The following is a 23,277-nucleotide window of genomic DNA, read 5'->3' as shown; positions in this document are numbered from 1 at the left end:
TTTTTGATTTTATATTGATGAAGAATTTAAACAAAACTTCAACTAGTTATTTTTTTTATTCGGCATAGATGAAAGGTCCAATACCTCAGTTAAACTAAGAGGTTACATTTTGAAATTGTTTGAGAATTTGACACATTTTAAGGTTTTCTTTAGTTTTAAAATGTTTTTGTCAGTCACCATCTTTAATCATTCACAAAAAATACTGAAGAAAACCAATTTCCACTGTTTATAGACATTAAATTATTAAGAATTCTATTATTTCTTTGAAATACGCATTTACATTTTTAATTTTCATGTTTTGGATTTTTATATTGATGAAGAATTTAAGCACAACTTCAACTAATTTTTTTTTTCGGCATAGATGAAAGGTCCAATACCTCAGTTAAACTAAGAGATTACATTTTGACATCGTTTGACAATTTACTAAATTTTTAAGGTTTTCTTTAGTTTCAAAATGTTTTTGTCAGTCACCATCTTTAATCATTCACAAACAATGCTGAAGAAAACCAATTTCCACTGTTTATCGACATTAAATTATTAAGAAGGCTATTATTTCTTTGAAATACGCATTTACATTTTTAATTTTCATGTTTTTGATTTTGTATTGATTAATAATTGAAGCAAAGCGTTCACTAGTTATTTTTTTTGTTCGGTATAGATGTAAAGTCCAGTACCTCTGTAAAACTAAGAGATTACGTTTTGACATTGTTTGACAATTTACTAGATTTTAGGAGTTTCTTTAGTTTGAAAATGTTTTTTTGAGTCACCATCTTTAATCATTCACAAACAATACTGAAGAAAACCAATTTCCACTGTTTATCGACATTAAATTATTAAGAAGGCTATTATTTCTTTGAAATATGCATTTACATTTTTAATTTTTATGTTTTTGATGTTATATTGATGAGTAATTTAAGCACAACTTCAACTAGTTATTTTTTTTTTTTCGGCATATATGAAAGGTCCAATACCACAGTTAAACTAATATGTTAAATTTTGACATCGTTTGATAAATTACTAAATTTTTAAGGTTTTCTTTAGTTTCAAAATGTTTTTGTCAGTCACCATCTTGAATCATTCACAAACAATACTGAAGAAAACCAATTTCCACTGTTTATCGACATTAAATTATTAAGAAGGCTATTATTTCTTTGAAATACGCATTTACATTTTTATTTTTCATTTTTTTGATTCTATATTGATGAAGAATTTAAAAAAAACTTCAACTAGTTATTTATTTTTGTTCGGCACATATAGTAGGTCGAATATCACAGTTAAACTAAGAGGTTACATTTTGACATCGTTTGACAATTTACTAAATTTTAAGGTTTTCTTTAGTTTCAAAATGTTTTTGTGAGTCACCATCTTTAATCATTCACAAACAATGCTGAAGAAAACCAATTTCCACTGTTTATCGACATTAAAAATATTAAGAAGGCTATTATTTCTTTGAAATACGCATTTATATTTTTATTTTTCATGGTTTCGATTTTATATTGATGAATAATTGAAGCAAAGCTTCCACGAGTTATTTTTTTTATTCGTTATAGATAAAGAGTCCAGTCCCTCTGTAAACTTAAGAGATTACGTTTTGTCAGTGTTTGACAATGTACTAGATTTTAGTGGTTTCATTATTGTGAATATGTTTTTTTCTCTCACTATCTTTAGTCATTCACAGACAATACTGAAGAAAACCAATTTCCACTGTTTATCGACATTAAATTATTAAGAAGGCTATTATTTCTTTGAAATATGCATTTACATTTTTAATTTTTATGTTTTTGATTTTATATTGATGAAGAATTTAAACACAACTTCAACTAGTTATTTTTTTTTGTTCGGCATAGATGAAAGGTCCAATACCTCAGTTAAACTAAGAGATTACATTTGGACATCGTTTGACAATTTACTAAATTTTTAAGGTTTTCTTTAGTTTCAAAATGTTTTTGTCAGTCACCATCTTGAATCATTCACAAACAATACTGAAGAAAACCAATTTCCACTGTTTAGCGACATTAAATTATTAAGAAGGCTATTATTTCTTTGAAATACGCATTTACATTTTTAATTTTCATGTTTTTGATTTTATATTGATGAAGAATTTAAACACAACTTCAACTAGTTATTTTTTTTTTGTTCGGCATAGATGAAAGGTCCAATACCTCAGTCTAACTAAGAGGTTACATTTTGACATCGTTTGACAATTTACTAAATTTTAAGGTTTTCTTTAGTTTCAAAATGTTTTTGTGAGTCACCATCTTTAATCATTCACAAACAATACTGAAGAAAACCAATCTCAACTGTTTATCGACATTAAAAATATTAAGAAGGCTATTATTTCTTTGAAATACGCATTTACATTTTTATTTTTCATGTTTTTGATTTTATATTGATGAAGAATTTAAACACAACTTCAACTAGTTTTTTTTGTTCGGCATAGATGAAAGGTCCAATACCTCAGTTAAACTAAGAGGTTAAATTTTGATATTGTTTGACAATTTACTAAGTTTTAAGTTTTTTTTTTAGTTTCAAAATGTTTTTGTCAGTCACCATCTTTAATCATTAACAAACAATACTGAAAAAAAACAATTTCCACTGTTTCTCGACATTAAATTATTAAGAAGGCTATTATTTCTTTGAAATACACATTTACATTTTTAGTTTTCATGTTTTCGATTTTATATTGATGAATAATTTAAACACACCTTCAACTAGTTATTTTTTTTGTTCGGCATATATGAAAGGTCCAATACCTCAGTTAAACTAAGAGGTTACATTTTGACATCGTTTGACAATTTACTAAATTTTAAAGTTTTCTTTAGTTTCAAAATGTTTTTGTCAGTCACCATCTTTAATAATTCACAAACAATACTGAAGAAAACCAATTTCCACTGTTTATCGACATTAAATTATTGAGAAGGCTATTATTTCTTTGAAATACGCATTTACATTTTTAATTTTCATGTTTTTGATTTTATATTGATGAAGAATTTAAACACAACTTCAACTAGTTATTTTTTTTTGTTCGGCATAGATGAAAGGTCCAATACCTCAGTTAAACTAAGAGGTTACATTTTGACATCGTTTGACAATTTACTAAATTTTAAGGTTTTCTTTAGTTTCAAAATGTTTTTGTCAGTCACCGGTTTAATTACATAAACACAAATACATAAAAATCTGATTGAAATAAAAGCGGAACTTTTAAAATCACAACAACTGAAGGTCACTAAATGATTCCTTTTGTTTTTTTTTGTTAAACACGTTTGGTTGAAATAAAAGCGGAACTCTTAAAATCACAACAACTGAAGGTCAGTAAATAATTTCTTTTGTTTTTTTTTGTTAAACACGATTGACTGAAATAAAAGCGGAACTCTTAAAATCACAACAACAGAAGGTCAGTAAATAATTCCTTTGTTTTTTTTGTTAAACACGATTGGATGAAACAAAAGCGGAACTTTTAAAATTACAACAACTGAAAGTCAGTCAATAATTCCCTTTGTTTTTTTTGTTAAAGACGAATGGCTGAAAAAAAAGCGGAACTTTTAAAATCACATCTGAAGGTCAGTAAATGATTCCTTTGTTTTTTTTTTTAAACACGATTGACTGAAACAAAAGCGGAACTTTTAAAATCACAACAACTGAAGGTAAGTAAATAATTCCTTTGTTTTTTTTTGTTAAACATGATTGGTTGAAATAAAAGGGGAACTCTTAAAATCACAACAACTGAAGGTCAGTAAATAATTTCTCTGCTTTTTTGTTAAACACGACTGCGGGCGGGGCCCCCCACCCCCCGGGGCCCCGGGGCCGAAAGCCCGCCCTGGCTGGGACCCCCCCCCCCCAATTAGATTATGTTAAAAAAAAATTCTAGGGTTAGGTTAGGATACATAAAATTTCTAGGTTAACTTACACTGGGTTAAGTGGGACCCGGGGGGATTTTCCGGCGAGTTAGGTTAGGCTAGGTTAGGCTAGATTAACTTAGGTTAGGTTAAGTTAGGCTAGATTAGGTTAGCCTACGTACGCGCGCGTACGTAGGCTAACCTAATCTAACCTAACTTAACCTAACCTAAGTTAATCTAGCCTAACCTAGCCTAACCTAACTCGCCGGAAAATCCCCCCGGGTCCCACTTAACCCAGTGTAAGTTAACCTAGAAATTTTATGTAACCTAACCTAACCTAACCCTAGAAATGTTATGTAACCTAATCTAAACTGGGGGGTGGGGGTCCCATAATAGCCTTCTTAATAATTTAATGTCGATAAACAGTGAAAATTGGTTTTCTTCAGTATTGTTTGTGAATGATTAAAGATGGTGACTGACAAAAACATTTTGAAACTAAAGAAAACCTTAAAATTTAGTAAATTGTCAAACGATGCCAAAATGTAACCTCTTAGTTTAACTGAGGTTTTGGACCTTTCATCTATGCCTAACAAAAAAATAACTAGTTGAAGTTGTGTTTAAATTCTTCATCAATATAAAATCAAAAACATGAAAATTAAAAATGTAAAGGCGTATTTCAAAGAAATAATAGCCTTCTTAATAATTTAATGTCAATAAACAGTGGAAATTGGTTTTCTTCAGTATTGTTTGTGAATGATTAAAGATGGTGACTGACAAAAACATTTTGAAACTAAAGAAAACCTTAAAAATTTAGTAAATTGTCAAACGATGTCAAAATGTAATCTCTTAGTTTAACTGAGGTATTGGACCTTTCATCTATGCCGAACAAAAAAAAAAAAACTAGTTGAGGTTGTGTTTAAATTCTTCATCAATATAAAATCAAAACATGAAAATAAAAATTTAAACCTGCATTTCATAGAAATAATAGCTTTCTTAATAATTTAATGTCGATAAACAGTGGAAATTGGTTTTCTTTAGTATTGTTTATGAATGATTAAAGATGGTGACTGATAAAAATATTGTGATACTAAAGAAAATCTCGAAATTTAGTAGATTGTCAAACAATGTTAAAATGTAATCTCTTAGTTTAACTGAGGTATTAGACCTTTCATCTATGCCGAACAAAAAAAATAACTAGTTGAAGTTGTGCTTAAATTCTTCATCAATATAAAATCAAAAACATGAAAATTAAAAATGTAAATGCGTATTTCAAAGAAATAATAGCCTTCTTAATAATTTAATGTCGATAAACAGTGGAAATTGGTTTTTTTCAGTATTGTTTGTGAATGATTAAAGATGGTGATTGACAAAAACATTTTGAAAATAAAGAAAACCTTAAAATTTAGTAAATTGTCAAACAATATCAAAATGTAATCTCTTAGTTTAACTATAATCCCTAAAAGGCCTAAAACGGTTTCGCCCAAATAATCTCTAAAAGTAATTTCAGCGTGTTCCCTTTGTTTTGACATCCCTGCGCTGTCACATTTGACATTCCTAGGAAACCCTTTCCCGCGTTAATCTCTTCATCTCTAAGATCAAAACATTCACCCGGAGTCAATTCTCCTGGATGAACACCAATTTCTCGGAAACATGTCACGAAAGGGGAATTAATTTGTTGTTTCTAAGGGGAATTATTGATTCAAGAAAGGGGAATTAACTTGTTGTGTTTAAGGGGAATTATTGATCTACGAAAGGGGAATTAATTTGTTGTTTCTAAGGGGAATTATTGATTCACGAAAGGGGATGTTAGAGTCAATTGTAGATGACATCATGGTGTTTGTTCAGTATTCTATGCCCATATATTGAGCCCCGTCATGAGTCCTAGATCAATAAAAATCCCAATCGATTACGCCATCAAGTTCTCGAAAATCCATTTCTCCCTCGATTACGCAATCAATTTCACAGAAATCCATTTCCCCTAGGGAGGCTATGCCCATATATGGTGCCCCGTCACGAGCTCATGAGGTTAGGCTAGGTTACGCAATCCATTTCTCGGAAATCCATTCCCCTAGGGATTCCATGCCCATATATGGTGCCCCCGTCGGACTGACAGCACAGGTTTTCTCCCTAGGGACTCTATGCTCATATATGGTGTGCTGTCACGAGCTCATGAGGCCTCTCTACTTATATATATATAAATAATTCGAAAACTAATTGAGAAATGTTAACAAATACGCAATTGTATTTGCGCGTAAACCCTCAAAAGTTGTTTCACTTTGAGGAATTTATTTATTTTTAATTTAACAATAAAAGATTCTAACTATCTTAGTCTTTTACAGAGAAGAAGTAGCAGAATCAGAGAACGAGATTTTCGCTACGCTGCTGTTATGAGATCATTAGTCTGGAGATTCGTCACCAATATGCATAGACAAAATGAAAATGCTGAAGTTACTGAAGATGATATAAGTGAAGTTAAAGGCGATATCTCTTCCTTGAGATTTGAACTCATTGACATTTTTAGGAAAAATAACATGGATGTTTCTGCTGCATCTAAGAACACTCAAGGTTGGTCAAATAAGAAGGAACAGTTTCGTTCCCAAAAATACCATTTCTAAAAAACCACCCAAAAGGTTTTGTTGACAATGCATAGGTTAAATTGAAAAAAATGACTAAGAACAAATTATACTCACAGACATAATAATGATAAAGAAAATAATGTCGAGGATGAACAAATAGAAAGCCGTAAAAAAAACTCATAAATTTAAAGTGCACGAGAAATTGACTATATTAAAAAATCACCTTTTCTGTTTGATGTCTCCGCGCCTTTTTTTGGAAGTTTTTCAAAGCCCATTGTAGAGGTAAATTAAATCTGTAAAATTGAAAAAAAAAATTCTGTTTGACGTTTCCGTGTTTTTTTTTTTTTTTTGTAAAACCTGCCACGCAAGACACTAACTCTTGCCAGAAATGTATTGGTCTATCATAAGCTACAAGCGATAAATGGACCCCAAAAAGACTCCATAGAAAACTGAACTCGGAAACTAGCTAAATACAAAAATAGTAATTAAGAATTAACATACTAAAAGAATAACAAAAGTAAACTAAGGTAAAGGAAAAAAGTAATAGTTTTTCAATAAGTAATACTGTACCCACCAAAATTTCGACAACTACATATCAACGCACAGGCTGAGTACTATGAAGAAACTAATTATACTCACCGAGATACACGGAAAAGGGGAAATTGAAAGGGTAATAAGCTGAAAACTAAGGAATTATCATCTTCTATAGCAAATAAATTATAGAAAAGGTCAGGTAGAAAAGTTTTAGCCTAAAGAACAAGCAAAAAAGCTACGATGAAAAGCTGGTTATTGAAAAATGGTCTGAAAAAAGCACATGAACATTAATTTAAACTTTACGTGAACATGTGTTACAAAAAACATCAACAACAAAACAGAAATTAAATATATTAAGGCGCGGAAAATAGTCAATATATCGGTTTTTAGCTCTTTTCTCTCATATGATGTTATACTTGTACATGCTAAAAGCCTTTATGGGACATGGTTAATGCAATAATCAACTTCAATATAATTTTGAAAGTAAAAACACCCAATTAGTACCAAAATAGATAAATTAAATAAACAAAACTGCCTCTATGTACATGCACCATATCTAAGCCAACCAGGATGGCTCAAATGGGAAGTGAAAGTGCCTCAAGGCAAAGTGCCTCTGGTACCGAGGGGGGGGGGGGGGCAACGAAGATTTTTTTTCAAAAATTGAAAGCGACAGTCGTTAGTTAGTTCATATGCAATGGTGATGAGGGGGAGGGTGCAAGACTAATTTTCGCAGGTGCCATAAACCCTATGAAGGGCCCAAAAACTTATCAGCCTTCCTAATTTCTGTACACTAAAGAAATTCTTATCACTGTATAGAATATTCGCCCTTTACACAAAAATTAAAAAAACAAAATTTTCAGAGGGAAGCAAAGAGCGAAGTTGAAAGTTAAAACGGACAAAAATTATTACTTCACAGCCTATTTAATATATATTAATATAACTAGTACGAATAAACCAACTAATTATGTTTCCCTATGCTTTTATTATTATAAAAAACTAGCGCTTTACTGAAAACACAAAATTCAAGTATAAAAAACAGGATTATTGATTTAAGAGTCAAAAGTGAGTATGTAGCCTGACAACACTAAACGAATCTATAAAGCTTTTCATAGTCTTACACCAGTTGTGACATTAGTAACTTTCAGTATACAATTAAAATTATCTTAAAAACATAAGAGTAAAACTAAATATTTTTTAATAACCGCGAAGTAATTGAACAGCATACAGAAATATTGGATTGATTTATCAAGCAGCATTTTGCTCTCACCAGCTATAATACCAATAGTGGGTAATATACAGTCTTAAATTTTAAGAAATATGCTTTATTATCACTTGAAATGAAGATCAAATAAGACATAATAGGAACTCTGGAAATCCGATTATTTCTCTCTATACAAGAGTGAGTTTCAAGCTACAATACAAATTCTAAAGCTAGTATATAGTCCTAATACTATTCAGATGGCCTTAATTTGAACTTGTGTGCAAACTAATCATGACATGTCCTTTTATTAGCCAAAACGAGAGCCAGTTATTGAACTGAGCCATTGTGCAGAAGTGATACCAAATTAAACGTAAAAAAATAAAGAAAATCCTAAAATGGATTGTTGCTTTATCTTAAAAGGGATTGATTCTAAAAGGGATTGATAATACTTTGATCCTATAAAAGGTGTCCTTAATTGGTCCGCTTTTACTGTACCAAAACTCTTACATTATTTTGTGTTTTCAGTAAAGCGCTAGTTTTGTATTTTCATAAAAGCATAGGGAAACATAATTAGTTGGTTTATTTGTACTAGTTATATTAATATATATTAAATAGGCTGTGAAGTAATAATTTTTGTCCGTTTTAAGTTTCAACTTCGCTCTTTGCTTCCCTTGGAAAAACTTAGTTTTTTTTTAAATTAATCTTTGTTCGTTTTTGATAAAATTTAATGCAGAAACAACGCTGCCATGATCTTTTTTATTTGCACGGAATAATGTTTGATCGTTTTAAGTTTTAATGTCACTTATTAGTTTCAGTTGAAAACTTATTTTTAATATGATTTCTAATTATATTAAAACAGCTCTAAAAAATACTGCAAACAACCTTGACAGCTAAGAAAAAATTTAGTCTATAACATAAAGTTCATTATCCATACTTCACAAATAATACATGTTTTTCAGGAACGTTTGTTTTTCGATGAGCAAAAAGCTGTTTTTACTCGGCCGACTTCACCTGAAAAAGCCATAATGAAGACAGGGCTTTATAAATCCCCTACTGACTAGCAGAAACTAGAAGGCTTCTGTAACAAAAGAAAGCTTGTTAAGGGCTCATTTAAAAGCTTATATTTATACTTAATCGCTTTTTATAAATTTTACTTGATAGCACATTCCCGCAAAGTGCACTTTTGGTTGTTTCCCCAGCTTTTTTTAAATGAAACAAGTGCCTTTTCCAATGACCAAAAAATGACCAATAAAAGGTGATTTGAAAACCTAGGCAAAGCAAAACTAAGGGTGCAAGGACGTCCCTTCCCTCAATTACCGCCGTTAGAACTAGCGCAAAGATTTCATCACAAAATGAAGTTTGAAGGTTCAATTCAAAACTGTTGATCAATCAAGCTTAATTTTTGGTAGATGTTTCGTTGAAAAGTTTTTAGTTTTAGTTAATTTGCTTTCGCTATAATCTTTTACTTTTAATATGACTAGCTGATTTATGAAACTTACTAAGAGGGTCTAGATGGGGAGTATATGTGAGGTGAACTTATAAGCCTCCAGTAAAGTGCTTTGGACAAAATTATTGCAACGGTACAGTTTTATGCTTCCAAACTCTTCCACTTAAGAAGTGGTACCAAAAGTGCCATTTTTAGTGCTATATGGCAGTTTTGGATGGGTAAAATTGATAAAAAGCATGTAGGTATGAGTAATAGGTTTAAAATCTGCCTTCCCGGGATATGCCTTAAAAATGAGTGCCATTAAACATCACTTTTTAAAGTTCTGCTAGCCCAATAGCCCCACACTGTAAAAAAATTGTTTGAGATTCATCATAAATTTTTTGTAATGTTTATCAACAACAAAATTTGAATTTCAACAGCTGAAATTGAATACTGGAGACCATTTTGGAATTCCATGGTCATTATTGAATTTGCAATTTGTTGAGAAACAAAAATGTTCAATTCCCATACCCGAATTGAATTTTCAGCTTGTTGACAAAACAACATGTTGGATTCTAAGATCCTTATTGGATTTCAGACTTGTTTGCTGGATTTCCCGTTCTTTCATTGGATTTAAATCACTAGCATTGTTCAATTTCCTAGGTCCACAGTCTAATATCTAGTTCTCAGGCTTCAGTTTCCCTTTCTTCTTTCTGAAGCATCAATAAATACAAAAAAATAATCTCATTTATTTTACAAGAAAAGAAAATTACAACAAAAAATTTCTCCCAGATAATATGACACAGTCCTCTTAACGGCTGCATTTTCTCATGGTGGAAATCCGTAAATCAATGGCGTGGTAGCAGGCCGACAGAAGACATTTGAGTAAGAAATATCTTCCAATCAGGAAAACAGTGACACACGGACCTGAAATGAAGATAAAATCAAATCTAGGCGCAAATAAAAAACATACTTCCCCCCTCATTTCTACCTAAAAAGCTGAGCACATGCAATAATAACGCCACGAATTCTGTTTTTTCTGAAGACGCTTAAAGTGCTCATCATACCCTATCCAATATTATCTTCGCCGCCTCATCAAACCTGCGGGTTATAAAATTGAAACCTTGCAAAATAGACCTTCTGATTAGATGACGTATAACAAAATTGTTTTCAGCTTTACAGCTTAAGATATGCAAATATATTTCCTAGATTTTGAAGAAAAAATTACATTGATATGGCTTAAAATTCTACTCAAATAACAGGAATTGCATTTTTGGAACTAAACCTTGAGAAAAAGAAACTGATATCTGAAAATTAAGGTAAAATGTTGTTTTGTCAAAATTTCAATAAGTGTGGACCTGTCATATAGGCAAATTTAAGGACCCTCTAGAGGGAGAGGGAGTGGAGGTAGGCACTTCAAAATACCTTCCCGTGACATGCTTTGATACTTCTGTACTATCTGGAACAAATGCGCTAAATTATATAGGGAAGATGCGGGTTTCTTTCGAAACGGGTTTCTGTCAAAAGAGAAATTGATTGTAAAGCGTCGTTTGTTAATGGGTTTACAATATTTAAACTATTTTTTATGGGGTTCAGGGGGAAAAAAGGTACCTAGGTTTGGTTAGGTTAGGTATTTAATATATTCTATGCCTAACCCCCCCCCCCTCCCCCTAATGTGCAAATATATAGCTGAAATTTGTTTCTAAACCATTATATTTTTATCCTGTTTTGTTTTACCTCATTAGCATCAGCCAAACTTCATTTTTCGCGTGTGCTCCAGATAGTACATAAGTATCAATACTTTAGCCTGTAGACCAATCCCTGAAAGTTTCGTTTTCCTAACCAAACCCCTTTCCAAGATAGCCAAAAGTAGCTAAAGTAGAATTGGTATTGTTCTATTAGCTGTAAGCCATGCAAGATAGATGATAAAGGAATCTAGTCAAACGGGCTCTCACAGCAGAGGAATGGATTGTAAATAGTAGTTTCTAACTGTGTTTGCAATATTTAAACTTTAGTTTTTTGGGGTTTAGGGTGAAAAAAGGTACCTAGGTTAGGTTACATATTTAATATATGCTATGCTTTACCCCCCCCCCCCCTAATGTGCAAATATATAAGCGAATTTTTTTCCTAAATTATTAAATTTTCATCCTATTTTGTTTTATTTCTTTAACATTAACCGAACTTCACTTTTTGCATGGTTTACAGCTAATAGAACAGTACCGTAGAATTTTACCAAACTTTTTTTTGTTTATAAAAATGTACTATCTTAAACATTTTGGGAAACATAAGACACAAGTTATCAATATTAATAAACTAAACTGAATACTTACCATTACAATCAGAAAGTCTTCTCTCTTTGATCTGAATGCCCCCTAGGCAAAATTGTCGCGTCGTCGTTTAAAGGTCTTAACATTGAATCTACTTCTGTATTATACGTTTGTAGGTAGTTGAAGGAAATGATTTTTGTTTGTTTCTCAAATTGATCTCAAATAATAACATTCAAAAACAAAATAAGAGACAAATCAGGTCTTGGGAGGAGGTTTAGTTGCACTCCAATCTTTACGGTCTTTTATAAAGGACACTAGAACAAAAAAAAACAACAAATAGAAGCGCATCCGTGATCAGTCTTCTGGCAAAAACATAAATTCCACATTTGTGCAGATAGGAGATCATAAGCCCCACAATAACATTTTCTGATACGCTGAATCTGAAGGCCTTATTTACATTAAGATTTATTTACTTTTGGGGGGGTGTTTCTTCCTTTTTCGAAAATCAGGCTCCCTGTTTTCAAAATCCCTTTTTCTTCTGAGGATTGGAGCCTTTGGTGGGTAGATATTAAACGTAATGAAATTTATATATTTGCAATCTGCAGAACAACCCAATTTTTATCAATTGTTATCAAAGTTCCATTTTTGAGATTAGGTTACAATTGAGATGAGTCGCTCCTTAATTAAAGTTTATCACTATGAACTGTTTGATAAAACTTATTGGGCTAACGTCCTATTTTTTAATTAATCCTGTAGCAAACCGGAGTTTTTGAAGCACGATTCATGCTATTAAAGTGTAGTATTTTTGAGTCCACTTGAAATGTGCAACTTTTTAGAAAATTCTCTTTTTGGGGGAAGCTTTTGGTTCCTTTACGTGTACGTAAAGGACTGAAATACCCTTACATGCGTCTTCTTTTCTTCGATATATTTGCTTACTTGGTTATTCAGCGTAAGCAGCAAATTTATGGCAAATCCAGGGAAGAATTTTTTTTGAAACACTTTTTGGGTCTCATTACAAAAAGGACGTTCTTTGCAAAAACATAAGTTGTTCCCACAAAAGGGTTTTCGATCTTAATTAGAAAAAATTGAATTCAGAAAGCAATATATTATCATCGTTAGTACTGTTAAGGTTAGCGTAGCATCTTAAGAAATTTTCTACCTACAGAAACTCACTAAAATTGTGTTTAAAAAAAGTGATTGTAAAAGTTAAAAGATAATTTTTGTACATAAAATTCTGCGTGTTCATTTTGCAGACAAGAAAGCTCAACTTATTTCAAAGTAAAAATATATTTGCTTATTTTTATAATTATCTTTTTATACTTAAAATCCAAATATTATTCCCCTGTTTCTGCTATAATTCAAATATTTGTATTGAACTTATACTGAACATATTACTTTCAATGGTCCTATAGTCAGATTTAAAATAATATTCAAGAAACTTCCAACTAATGTTGAAGTTCAAACCGTTTTGATTTATATTGCCTATTTACGGTGAAAATTACATTTTTCTACTGAAAAGTGCATAAATCTTAATAATGTCAATAATTTGTTGGAATTCAATAAGCAAGTCACAATTTCAACAGAAAAATTGGATTTTTTTGTGACTTGTTTGAATTAAATAAGTAAGTCACAATTTCAACAGAAAAACTGATTTTTTTTTTTACTTGTTTGAATTCAAGCAAAATGTTTTGTTGGAAATCAATTTTTTTTACAGTGCAGCTTTTCCACTTGAGACACGACACCAAAAGTGCCATTTTTAGTGCCAATTGAAATTGATGATGGTGGAATTTATATGAAAGACGTAAATATGTGCAATATCTTTTATATGAGCTATAAAAAATCTAATAACGATGTTCTGGTTGCCTGCTAGTGCCACCCTTTGAGAAATAGCACAAAAAGTGTTATTTTAGTGCCATATGGCACTTGCAGGTGGCTGAATTTATAAAAAGCACGTAGATATGAGAAATAGCTTTGAATGAGCCATTAAGAATCTCTTTATATCCCGTTTTATAAAACGGGAGACACATCAGTGCTACCGATGCAAAAAAGTGATTCTCCTTGTTGTTCAGGGAAGGGGACTTTAACTTCCCTGTACAAGGTTTTGACCATTTTAATTCCAATGGTACACTTTTCATTTTGATATATGACGCCATTTTCGAGGGGTATGAAGCTTTTTTTTCGAAATCAACATAAATTTCTTTTCACAATAAACTTTCACTTTTAAGACGAACCGAAATAATAGTTAACGTTCCTGAGTCAGTGTCAGATAGAATTTTTTTTTCACCTAGCAGTTTTTTTCAAAACATGTTTTTTAACTTTTGGTTACTATGGGCTGTGGTTCGCTCTTTACTAGGTTGCAGTTGCCGCTGCAACCATGATACCTTGCTGGGACATGCTTTAAAAAAATGAACCTAGAAAATGATTGAAATAAAACAACAGCGGATACCGATATTCCCGATGCGATACCTGCGAAACCAGTACGCACGATACCGATACGTGCGATATTGATACGCCCGAAACCACATACAGCCCTTGCCTAGGGACTATCTAGGGCCATATCATCATCAAAAACATTTATATTGGAGCTTTGAACTTAATAAACAAAATGGCTATCTCAAAATTTTATATAACTAGTTGGGGGGAGGGGGCCCGGAGGTAAGGGGGGCTATTTGCCCTCCAATCTTTTCGGTCACTTAAAAAGGGCACTTACACATTTAATTATCTTTCGAATGAGCTATTACACACCTCTTTATGATGCTCTGGCCACCCCCTAGCCCTACTAGGGAAAAAAACAGAAAAAAAGGGAGACATATCAGTGCTACCCATGCAAAAAAGTCATTTTCCTTGGTGTTCAAGGTGAGGGACTGTAATTATCCTAAAATAAGTTTTTGACCATGCTGATTCCCATGGTGCACCTTTTATTTCGATTTGACGCCATTTTCGAGGGATTTCAGGCTCTTTTTCCAAATCACGATAAATTTCTTTTCGAAATAAACTTTTACTTCTAAGATTAACCAAAACAATAGTTATCGTTCCTGATTCAGTGTCAATTGTTAATTTTTTCCCACTAGGCAGTTTTTTCGAAAACGTGTTTTTAAACTTTCGGTTACTATGGGCTGTGGCTCGCTCTTTACTAGGTTGTAGCTACCGCTGCAACCATGATCATCTTATTTAAAATCTCGGTCTATGTGCTTGCGTAGGCTAAGTAAAAGGTGGCATGTCTACCGTGCTAGCTTCTTGACCTCTTTTCTCTGGGTAAGTCACGTGGAATAGATAATCGGAGAAATTTTAGGAACGACAAGTCAAATTGCCAGTGCTGAGGCTTAGAGCCCATTATGAGCGAATAAACGTATTGTGGAAACCCAACGGATCTTTTTGCGTCTTTTGTGCTCCCAGATACTCCCATGGTGCTTAACAGGACTAGGACATGATTTCCTGATAGCCATTCCCATCAAAATGTTCAAAAAGCGTAAAAAATATATCACTAATACTTTTCTTTTTACGGACCTACTTTTTACTCCCCGAATCCGTTAAATTTAAAGCTATACATCAAAATTCAACAGTAAAGAAATTTATACAACTTTAGAGAGAAATAGAATATTTCCCCCCTCCGAAAGAAAAAGATAGCTGTCTTGACAGGCAAAATCTACAATTATGAGAGTATGAAAACAAAATTGCAAGCCCTCTATCTAAGAAAAACACAGAAGCTTCTATTTTTGCCTTGAGAGATGCTCGAATAAGCACTGAAACTAAAGGTCCTGGTAGCATTTGCCCCCCCCCCACTGCAAGAAGTTTCCTGGTGAGGTTCGTGATGCCCCACTCCATTTCATGTAAATGTAATATTTATGCTACATCAAAAACATTCCAAAAATGGGAGGGGTGCTATTACCCCCAAAACCAATGATAAAGGGATAGGCCAAAATTATTCCAAGGAATCACGGGGACTAGAAGATTAATTTCTACTCACCTGTCCCTTCCTCAAAGCTCATTCTATATTTGTCTGAAGGTTAGTAGAGAGGGGTCAGGAGGTCCGAACATGACCACGTGGTTTATGGTTTTCTCAGTGAGAATGAAAAAACAGGAATTTTATCACTTGAAAAACCATGAATTTTGTCACATTTATGGTTGTTTTCATGGATGGTTATGTGTGTTGGTCGATTTATTTGATGTTTTTCTCGGATGTCAACATCAAATTATGGATGTTTAATGGTTTTTGTCAGTGAGAATTTGAAAAACAGGAACTTTGTCACATTTATGGATGTCAACAGCAATTCATGTCTGTTTTATGGTTTTCTCAGTGAGAATTTGAAAAACAGGAACTTTCTCACATTTTTGTAGGTTTTTATGGTTTTTGTCAGTGAGAATTTGAAAAAACAGGAACTTTCTCACTGAGAAAACCATAAACCACGTGGTGCTGTCACGAGTCAGGACACCTGTGCTGTCGACCTCAATTCACCTATCGTGAATCAATAATTCCTCTTAGAAACAGCAAATTAATTTCCCCTTTCTTGACAGATCAATCAATCAATGACATCATCTGTCAGACTTTAAAAATTTCCGCCTAGAAACGATTCTCCAGGAATAGAACCAAATCATTAATGTCTTTGCCTCGGGAACAGTTCTTTTGGTCGAACTCCAAAGTATATTAATAACCAAAGGCCATGGAAACAATTAGGCAAGAAACATCTTAGCGATGAATTGTTTTAGCGCGCGAAAAGGCTTCCTATTAATTTGAAATGCGTTAGCGCAGAGATGCCAATAACAAAGGAACACGTTGAATTTGCGTTTAGGGATTATTTGGGCGAAACCGTTTTAGACAGGTTATGGAACTATTTCGGCGAAACAGATAGAGACATTTTAAAAGAAGATTTTTGAAGAGATTTTAGAAGAGAATTTAATGGTGAAACTCTGTGGTCGTTATAATACATAGTTTCATTTGAACAGTGTTGTGAGGTCCTCTAACCCAACCCCAAAGGGTTCCAATCCTCCTACCCCAACCCCGAAGGAAGCCCCCGGTCCTCAAAGGCCCCCCAGGCCCCAACTGTCCCCCCGGACCCCAAAGGCCATCCCTGTGCTCCAAAGGCCCTCCCTGTGCCCCCAAATGCCCTCCTCGGGTCCACAAAGGCCCAGCGTGCTCCCAAAGGACCAACGGGGCCCCAAAAGCCCTCCACCGGTCCCCAAATGTCCCCCGGACCCCCAAAGACCCTCCCCGGGCCCCACAAAGGCCCATCAAGCTCCCAAAGGACCAACGGGGTCCCAAAGGCCCACCACCGGCCCCCAAATGTCCCCCAGGCCCCCAACTGCCCCCCGGACCCTCAAAGGCCCCCCAAGCTCCCAAAGGGCCACCGGCGCCCCCAAAGGCCCACCCAGACCCCCAAAGGCCATCCCCGGGCCCCCCAAAGGCCCATCGAGCTCCCAAAGGACCAACGGGGTCCCGAAGGCCCTCCACCGGTCCCCAAATGTCCCCCAGGCACCCAAAGGCCCTCCCTGTGCCCCCCCCCAAAGGCCCATCGAGCTCTCAAAGGACCAACGGGTCCCAAAGGCCCTCCACCGGTCCCCAAATGTCCCCCAGGCCCCCAAAGAACCTCCCCGTGCCCCAAAGGCCCACCGGTCCCCAAATGTCCCTCCGGACCCCCAAAGGCCCGCCCTGTGCCCCAAAGGCCCTCCATGTGCCCCCATTCAATTATCAGAAAGTATTGTGACACAATGGATAGAACATATGAAATTATTGATTAACTTGAAGCCTTGGCAGCCACAATTAGCATTGTAAGTTCTTTTTTCATTTTTTTTTTTAAAAATAAATTTTTTTTCCGTGGTCACCCTCTACTTTCTTGGGGTAAACCCCCCCCCCCCCTATACAAACGCCCCTATATGATGTTTATACTCGATAAAAAGTGTAAAATACGTTCTTTTTTCGTTACGTACTCCCCATCCTTCCTTCCCCCTCTGTTTACGACCTTAATTCTAGCAAAAAGAAATAATTTTCTTTCGTTAAATTTATGCAATTTTAAGTGTCTATATCCTAGCTAAAAGCGATCATTGACTTCCGTCACTGTTGTTATTAACCGAACCTGGTTTTGATACAAGGCTCTCCGGCACGAGGCCTATAATTAGCTGTCATCCTTTCCCCTCTGTGTTTACGAACGCAGCAGCCAAAGTCAAAAGGAACTGTTTCTCCGTCAAAATTAAAACACTTTGAGGCAATTGTAATAATTAGGCGCAGACGCAATGTGCTATTTTGGAGAACCGGTGAAATCTCGTTATTTTCAAATTAAGATCTAACAATATATTTAGGAAATTTACGAAAGGGGGAGGGGGCCATGCCTCAATTCTATCGCCATCATTCTAATGTGAAAACAAACTGTTTCTTCGCGTGAAAAGTAAGGGGGGTGAGTTTAAGAAAAAGATACAGTGCTTTATTATGCGTAAATTTAATAGCATTTTTACCATATCTTTCGGTGGAAGGAGGGGGTATTTTCCCATGTCTTTTCTCAGGGATATTTTCCATGGGGGTTATTTTCCGTGGGCTGTTTTTTCTGGGTGTGTGATAAATACCAGCTATCGTAAAAGGATATGGAAAGATAAAAAATACCGTTAATACTTTAAATGCATCAAACAAGGCGTGCACAATGCAGATTAAAACCAGAAAAGAACAGAAACGCCTAAAAATAAGAAATTAGGCCGATTTATATAGGCCGGCTTTTGAAGGGCTCAGTGAGCCGTAATTCTCAGATTCAAAAAAGGATGCAATTAGTATATTTCACGAAACCTGATTTGGGAGGTGTAGTTTGCTTTTTGGACTTTTCAGAGCTAGGATTCTTAGTCACTCATAGGTGTTTGTTGTCTGAAACTTCGGGTTTGGGATGAGTAGTTGGCTATTTCAGACTTTTCTGAGCTAAGGTTTCTTAGTATTTCGTAGGTGAATGCTGTCTGAAACTTATGATTTGGGATATGTAAATTACTATTTCGGGCTTTTCTGAGTTGGATTTCTTAGTCTTTCATAGGTGTGTAGTGTCTGAAACCTATGATTTGGGATGGGTAGATTGCTAGTTTAGACTTTTCTGAGCTCGCTTTCTTAGCCTTTCATAGGTATGTGTTGTCAGAACATTATGATTTGGGATGTGTAGTTTGCTATTTCAGGCTTTTCTGAGCTAAGGTTTTCTAGTATTTCGTAGGTGAATGTTTTCTGAAACCAATAGTTTGGGATGTGTAATTTGCTATTTCCGACTTTTCATAACCGGATTTCTTAGTCTTTCGTAGGTGTGTGGTGTCTGAAACCTATGATTTGGGATGTGTGGGATTGCTATTTCAGACTTTTCTGAGTTGGATTTCTTAGTCTTTCATAGGTGTGTAGTGTCTGAAACCTATGATTTGGGGTGGGTGGATTGCTACTTTTGACCTTTCTGAGCTGGATTTCTTAGCCTTTCATAGGTGTTTGTTGTCTGAAACATATAGTTTGGGATGACTAGTTTGCTATTTTTGAATTTTCTGACCTAGGTTTCTTAGCCGTTCATAGGTGAGTGTTGTCTGAAACCTATGATTTGGGATATGTAATTTGCTATTTCTGACTTTTCATAACCAGATTTCTTAGTCTTTCGTAGGTGTGTGATGTCTGAAACCTATGATTTGGGGGTGTGTGGGTTGATATTTTTTGACTTTTCTGAGCAGGATTTCATAGCCATTCGTAGGTGTGTGTTGACTGAAACCTATGATTTGGGATGGTTAATTTGCTATTTTTGACTTTTCTGAGCTAGATTTCTTAGCCACTCATAGGAGTGTGTTGTCTGAAACTCATGATTTGGGAAGCACACGAAAACTTACATGCACACAAAAACTTACATGCACACAAAAACTTACACACACACACACACACACACACAAAAAAAAAAAACACACACACGAAAACACACACACACACCCCAAAACATACACACACACACAAACAAACACACACACACACACACACACACACACACACAAAAACTTACACATTAACACAAAAAAACAAACAAACACAAACACGCACAAACACTTACACACACACACACTCACAAAACTTAAACATAAAAACACTAAAACTTACACACACACACGACAAAAATTACACACACAAAAAATTACACATTCACACGAAAACTAACACACACACACACACACACGAAAACTTACACACACACGCCAAAACTTACACACACACACACACACACACAAACCTACACACACACACACACAAAAACTTACACATTCACACTAAAACTAACATTCACAAAAAAACTAACATTCAAACAAAAACTTAAACACACAAAAACACACATTAATAAAAAAAAAACAAACAAACTATATAAATCACAAAAACAAGAATAAAATTACACACACACAAAATATCAAACAAAAAAAAAAATACACATATAAAAAATCTTAAAAATGAACACAAAAAAAAACTCACACACACACGCCAAAACTAACACACACACAAACACTTACACACACACACACACAAACAAACAAAAAAACACACACAAACACGCACAAAAACTTACACAAACACACACACACACACACACACAAATATAAAACAAAAACACACGAACAATTACACACAAACTCCAAAACATAAAAAAAAAAAAACTTACACAAAAACACAAAAAAAAAAAAACACACACAACAAAAAAAACAAAAACACAAAAAATTACAAACATACTCATACACACACACACACACACACACAAACTTACACAAACACACAAAAAACTTATATCCACACGCAATAGCTTAGACACACAAAAACTTACACACACACACAAAAAATAACACACACGCACAAAAACTTACACACACACACAAAAACATACACACACACACACAAAAACTAGCACAAACACAAGCCAAAACTAACACACACACACAAAAACTAACACACACACACACAAAAACTAACGCATGCACACGAAAACTTACATGCACACAAAAACTTATACACACACACACGAAAACTTACACACACACGTCAAAACTTACACACACAAAAGCTTAGACACACAAAAACTTACACACACACACACACAAAAACTTACACCCACACGCAAAAACTCAGACACACACACAAAAACTCACACGCACAAAAACTTACACACACACACACACACACACAAAACATACACACACACACACGAAAACTTACACACACACGCCAAAACTCACACACACACAAACACACACAAACTTACACACACACACACACACAAAAAAAATAAAATAAAAAAACAATAAAAAAAAAAAAATACACACACACACACACACAAAAACATAAAAACAAGAAAAAAGCTCTAAACTCAACAAGAAAAATATAATAAAAAAACAATATTACCCCCACAAACACAAACTAACACACACGCACACAAACTTACACACACACACAAAAACATACACACACACACACAGAAAACTTACACACACACACGCAAAAAAATACACACACACACAAAAACTTACACACACACACACACACAAAAAAAAACATACATAATTACACGAAAACTAACAAGCACATAAAAACTTATACACACACACACACGAAAACTTACACACACACACGACAAAACTAACACAAACAAGAGCTAATACACACAAAAACATAAAAACACACACAAAAAAAAAAAAAAACACACAAGAACAATAAAACAACAACAACCAAAAACATACACACACAAAAACTTACACACGCACACACACACAAAAAAAAACTTACACCCACACGCAAAAACTTACACACACACAAAAACTTACACACACACACACACACACACACACACAAAAACTCACACACACACATACACACGAAAACTTACGCACACACGCAAACACACACACACATACACACACACACATGCACACACACAAACACACACAATTACAAACAAAAACAAACACAAAAAAATGTTAAAAAACACAATTAATAGCACACACACACACACACACACACACACACATACACACACACATACATACACACAAAAATACACACATACATACACATATACAAACATACAAATACACATACACACACATACACACATACACACACACATGCACACACAAACACACACACATACACACACATACACATACATACACAAACATACACACAAACATTAACACAAAAACATACACACACACATACAGACACTTACTAACAAACATAAAAACACACAAATACTCACACACATACAAACACACATACAGACACTCACACAAACAAACACACATACACACACATACATACACAAACATATACACAAAAACACAGACGCACACTCACATACTCACATATATGCCCACACACATACTCAGACACCCAAATAAAAAAATACATTCACACACACACATAAAAACACAAACAGACACACACACACACACATACACACTAACATAGAAACTAACCCACATATGAAATAATACACACAAAAATACATACACACACATAAACACAAAAATACACACACACACATACAAAAACAAAAACAAAAACCAAAATAAACACAAACAAACAAAAATACACACACAAACACACAAACATAAACACACAAAAAAACACACACAAAAAAACCCACACACACACACACACACATACACACACACACACATACACACACATATACACACACACACATACACACACATACACACAAACATAAACACACACACATACACACACACATACACACGCACGCACAAACAAACAGACACAAACATACACACACACACACAAACAAACACACATACACAAACACACACACACACACAAACAAAAACACACACACACAGACACATACACACATAAACACACACATACACACACACATACACAAAAACATACACATACACATAAACATATACACATACACACACACATACACACACATACACAAATAAATACACACACACACAAAAAGACAGACACACATAGACACACACACATACACACACACACACACACACACACATACATACACACACACAAGCGCACACACACAATTACACACACACAGAGACACACACACACACACACACAAACACACAAACAAAAAAACAAAACCAAAAAAACAAACAAAAAAAAAAAAACATACACACACATACATACACACACAAATACACACTCACACACACACAAAAACACACACATACACATACACACAAATACACACACAGGCACACACACACGATAGATGAAGTTCGGTTAGGTTAGACACTGTACGCTTCACTTACGATAGCTTAGGGTAGGTGAGACACGGACACAAAGTTAGGTGTAAGATTAGGTTAGATTAAGTTAGGTTAGGTTAAGTTAGGTTAGGCTAGGTTAGCCTACGTACGCGCGCATATAGGTTAGGTTAGGTTGGATTAAGTTAGGTTAGGTTAAGTTAGGATAGGTTAGATTAAG

At 34.4% G+C, this 23,277-nt stretch overlaps 1 protein-coding gene across 1 annotated transcript in view; it reads left to right on the top strand.

The window, feature by feature from the left end:
- Positions 1-23,277, top strand: part of LOC148953262 (transient-receptor-potential-like protein) — a 158,493-nt gene that overhangs the window by 50,509 nt on the left and 84,707 nt on the right. Inside the window, exon 14 of the mRNA XM_089088430.1 lies at positions 6,176-6,401. Coding sequence (XP_088944556.1) covers positions 6,176-6,401 — 226 coding nt within the window. The remainder of the gene's footprint in view (positions 1-6,175; positions 6,402-23,277) is intronic.

Source organism: Artemia sp. Qi Xiang Cuo, chromosome 4 (assembly GCF_049724085.1).
Source record: "Artemia sp. Qi Xiang Cuo chromosome 4, ASM4972408v1, whole genome shotgun sequence".
Lineage (NCBI taxonomy): Eukaryota > Metazoa > Arthropoda > Branchiopoda > Anostraca > Artemiidae > Artemia > Artemia sp. Qi Xiang Cuo.
This window is presented reverse-complemented; position numbering and strand designations above follow the sequence as displayed.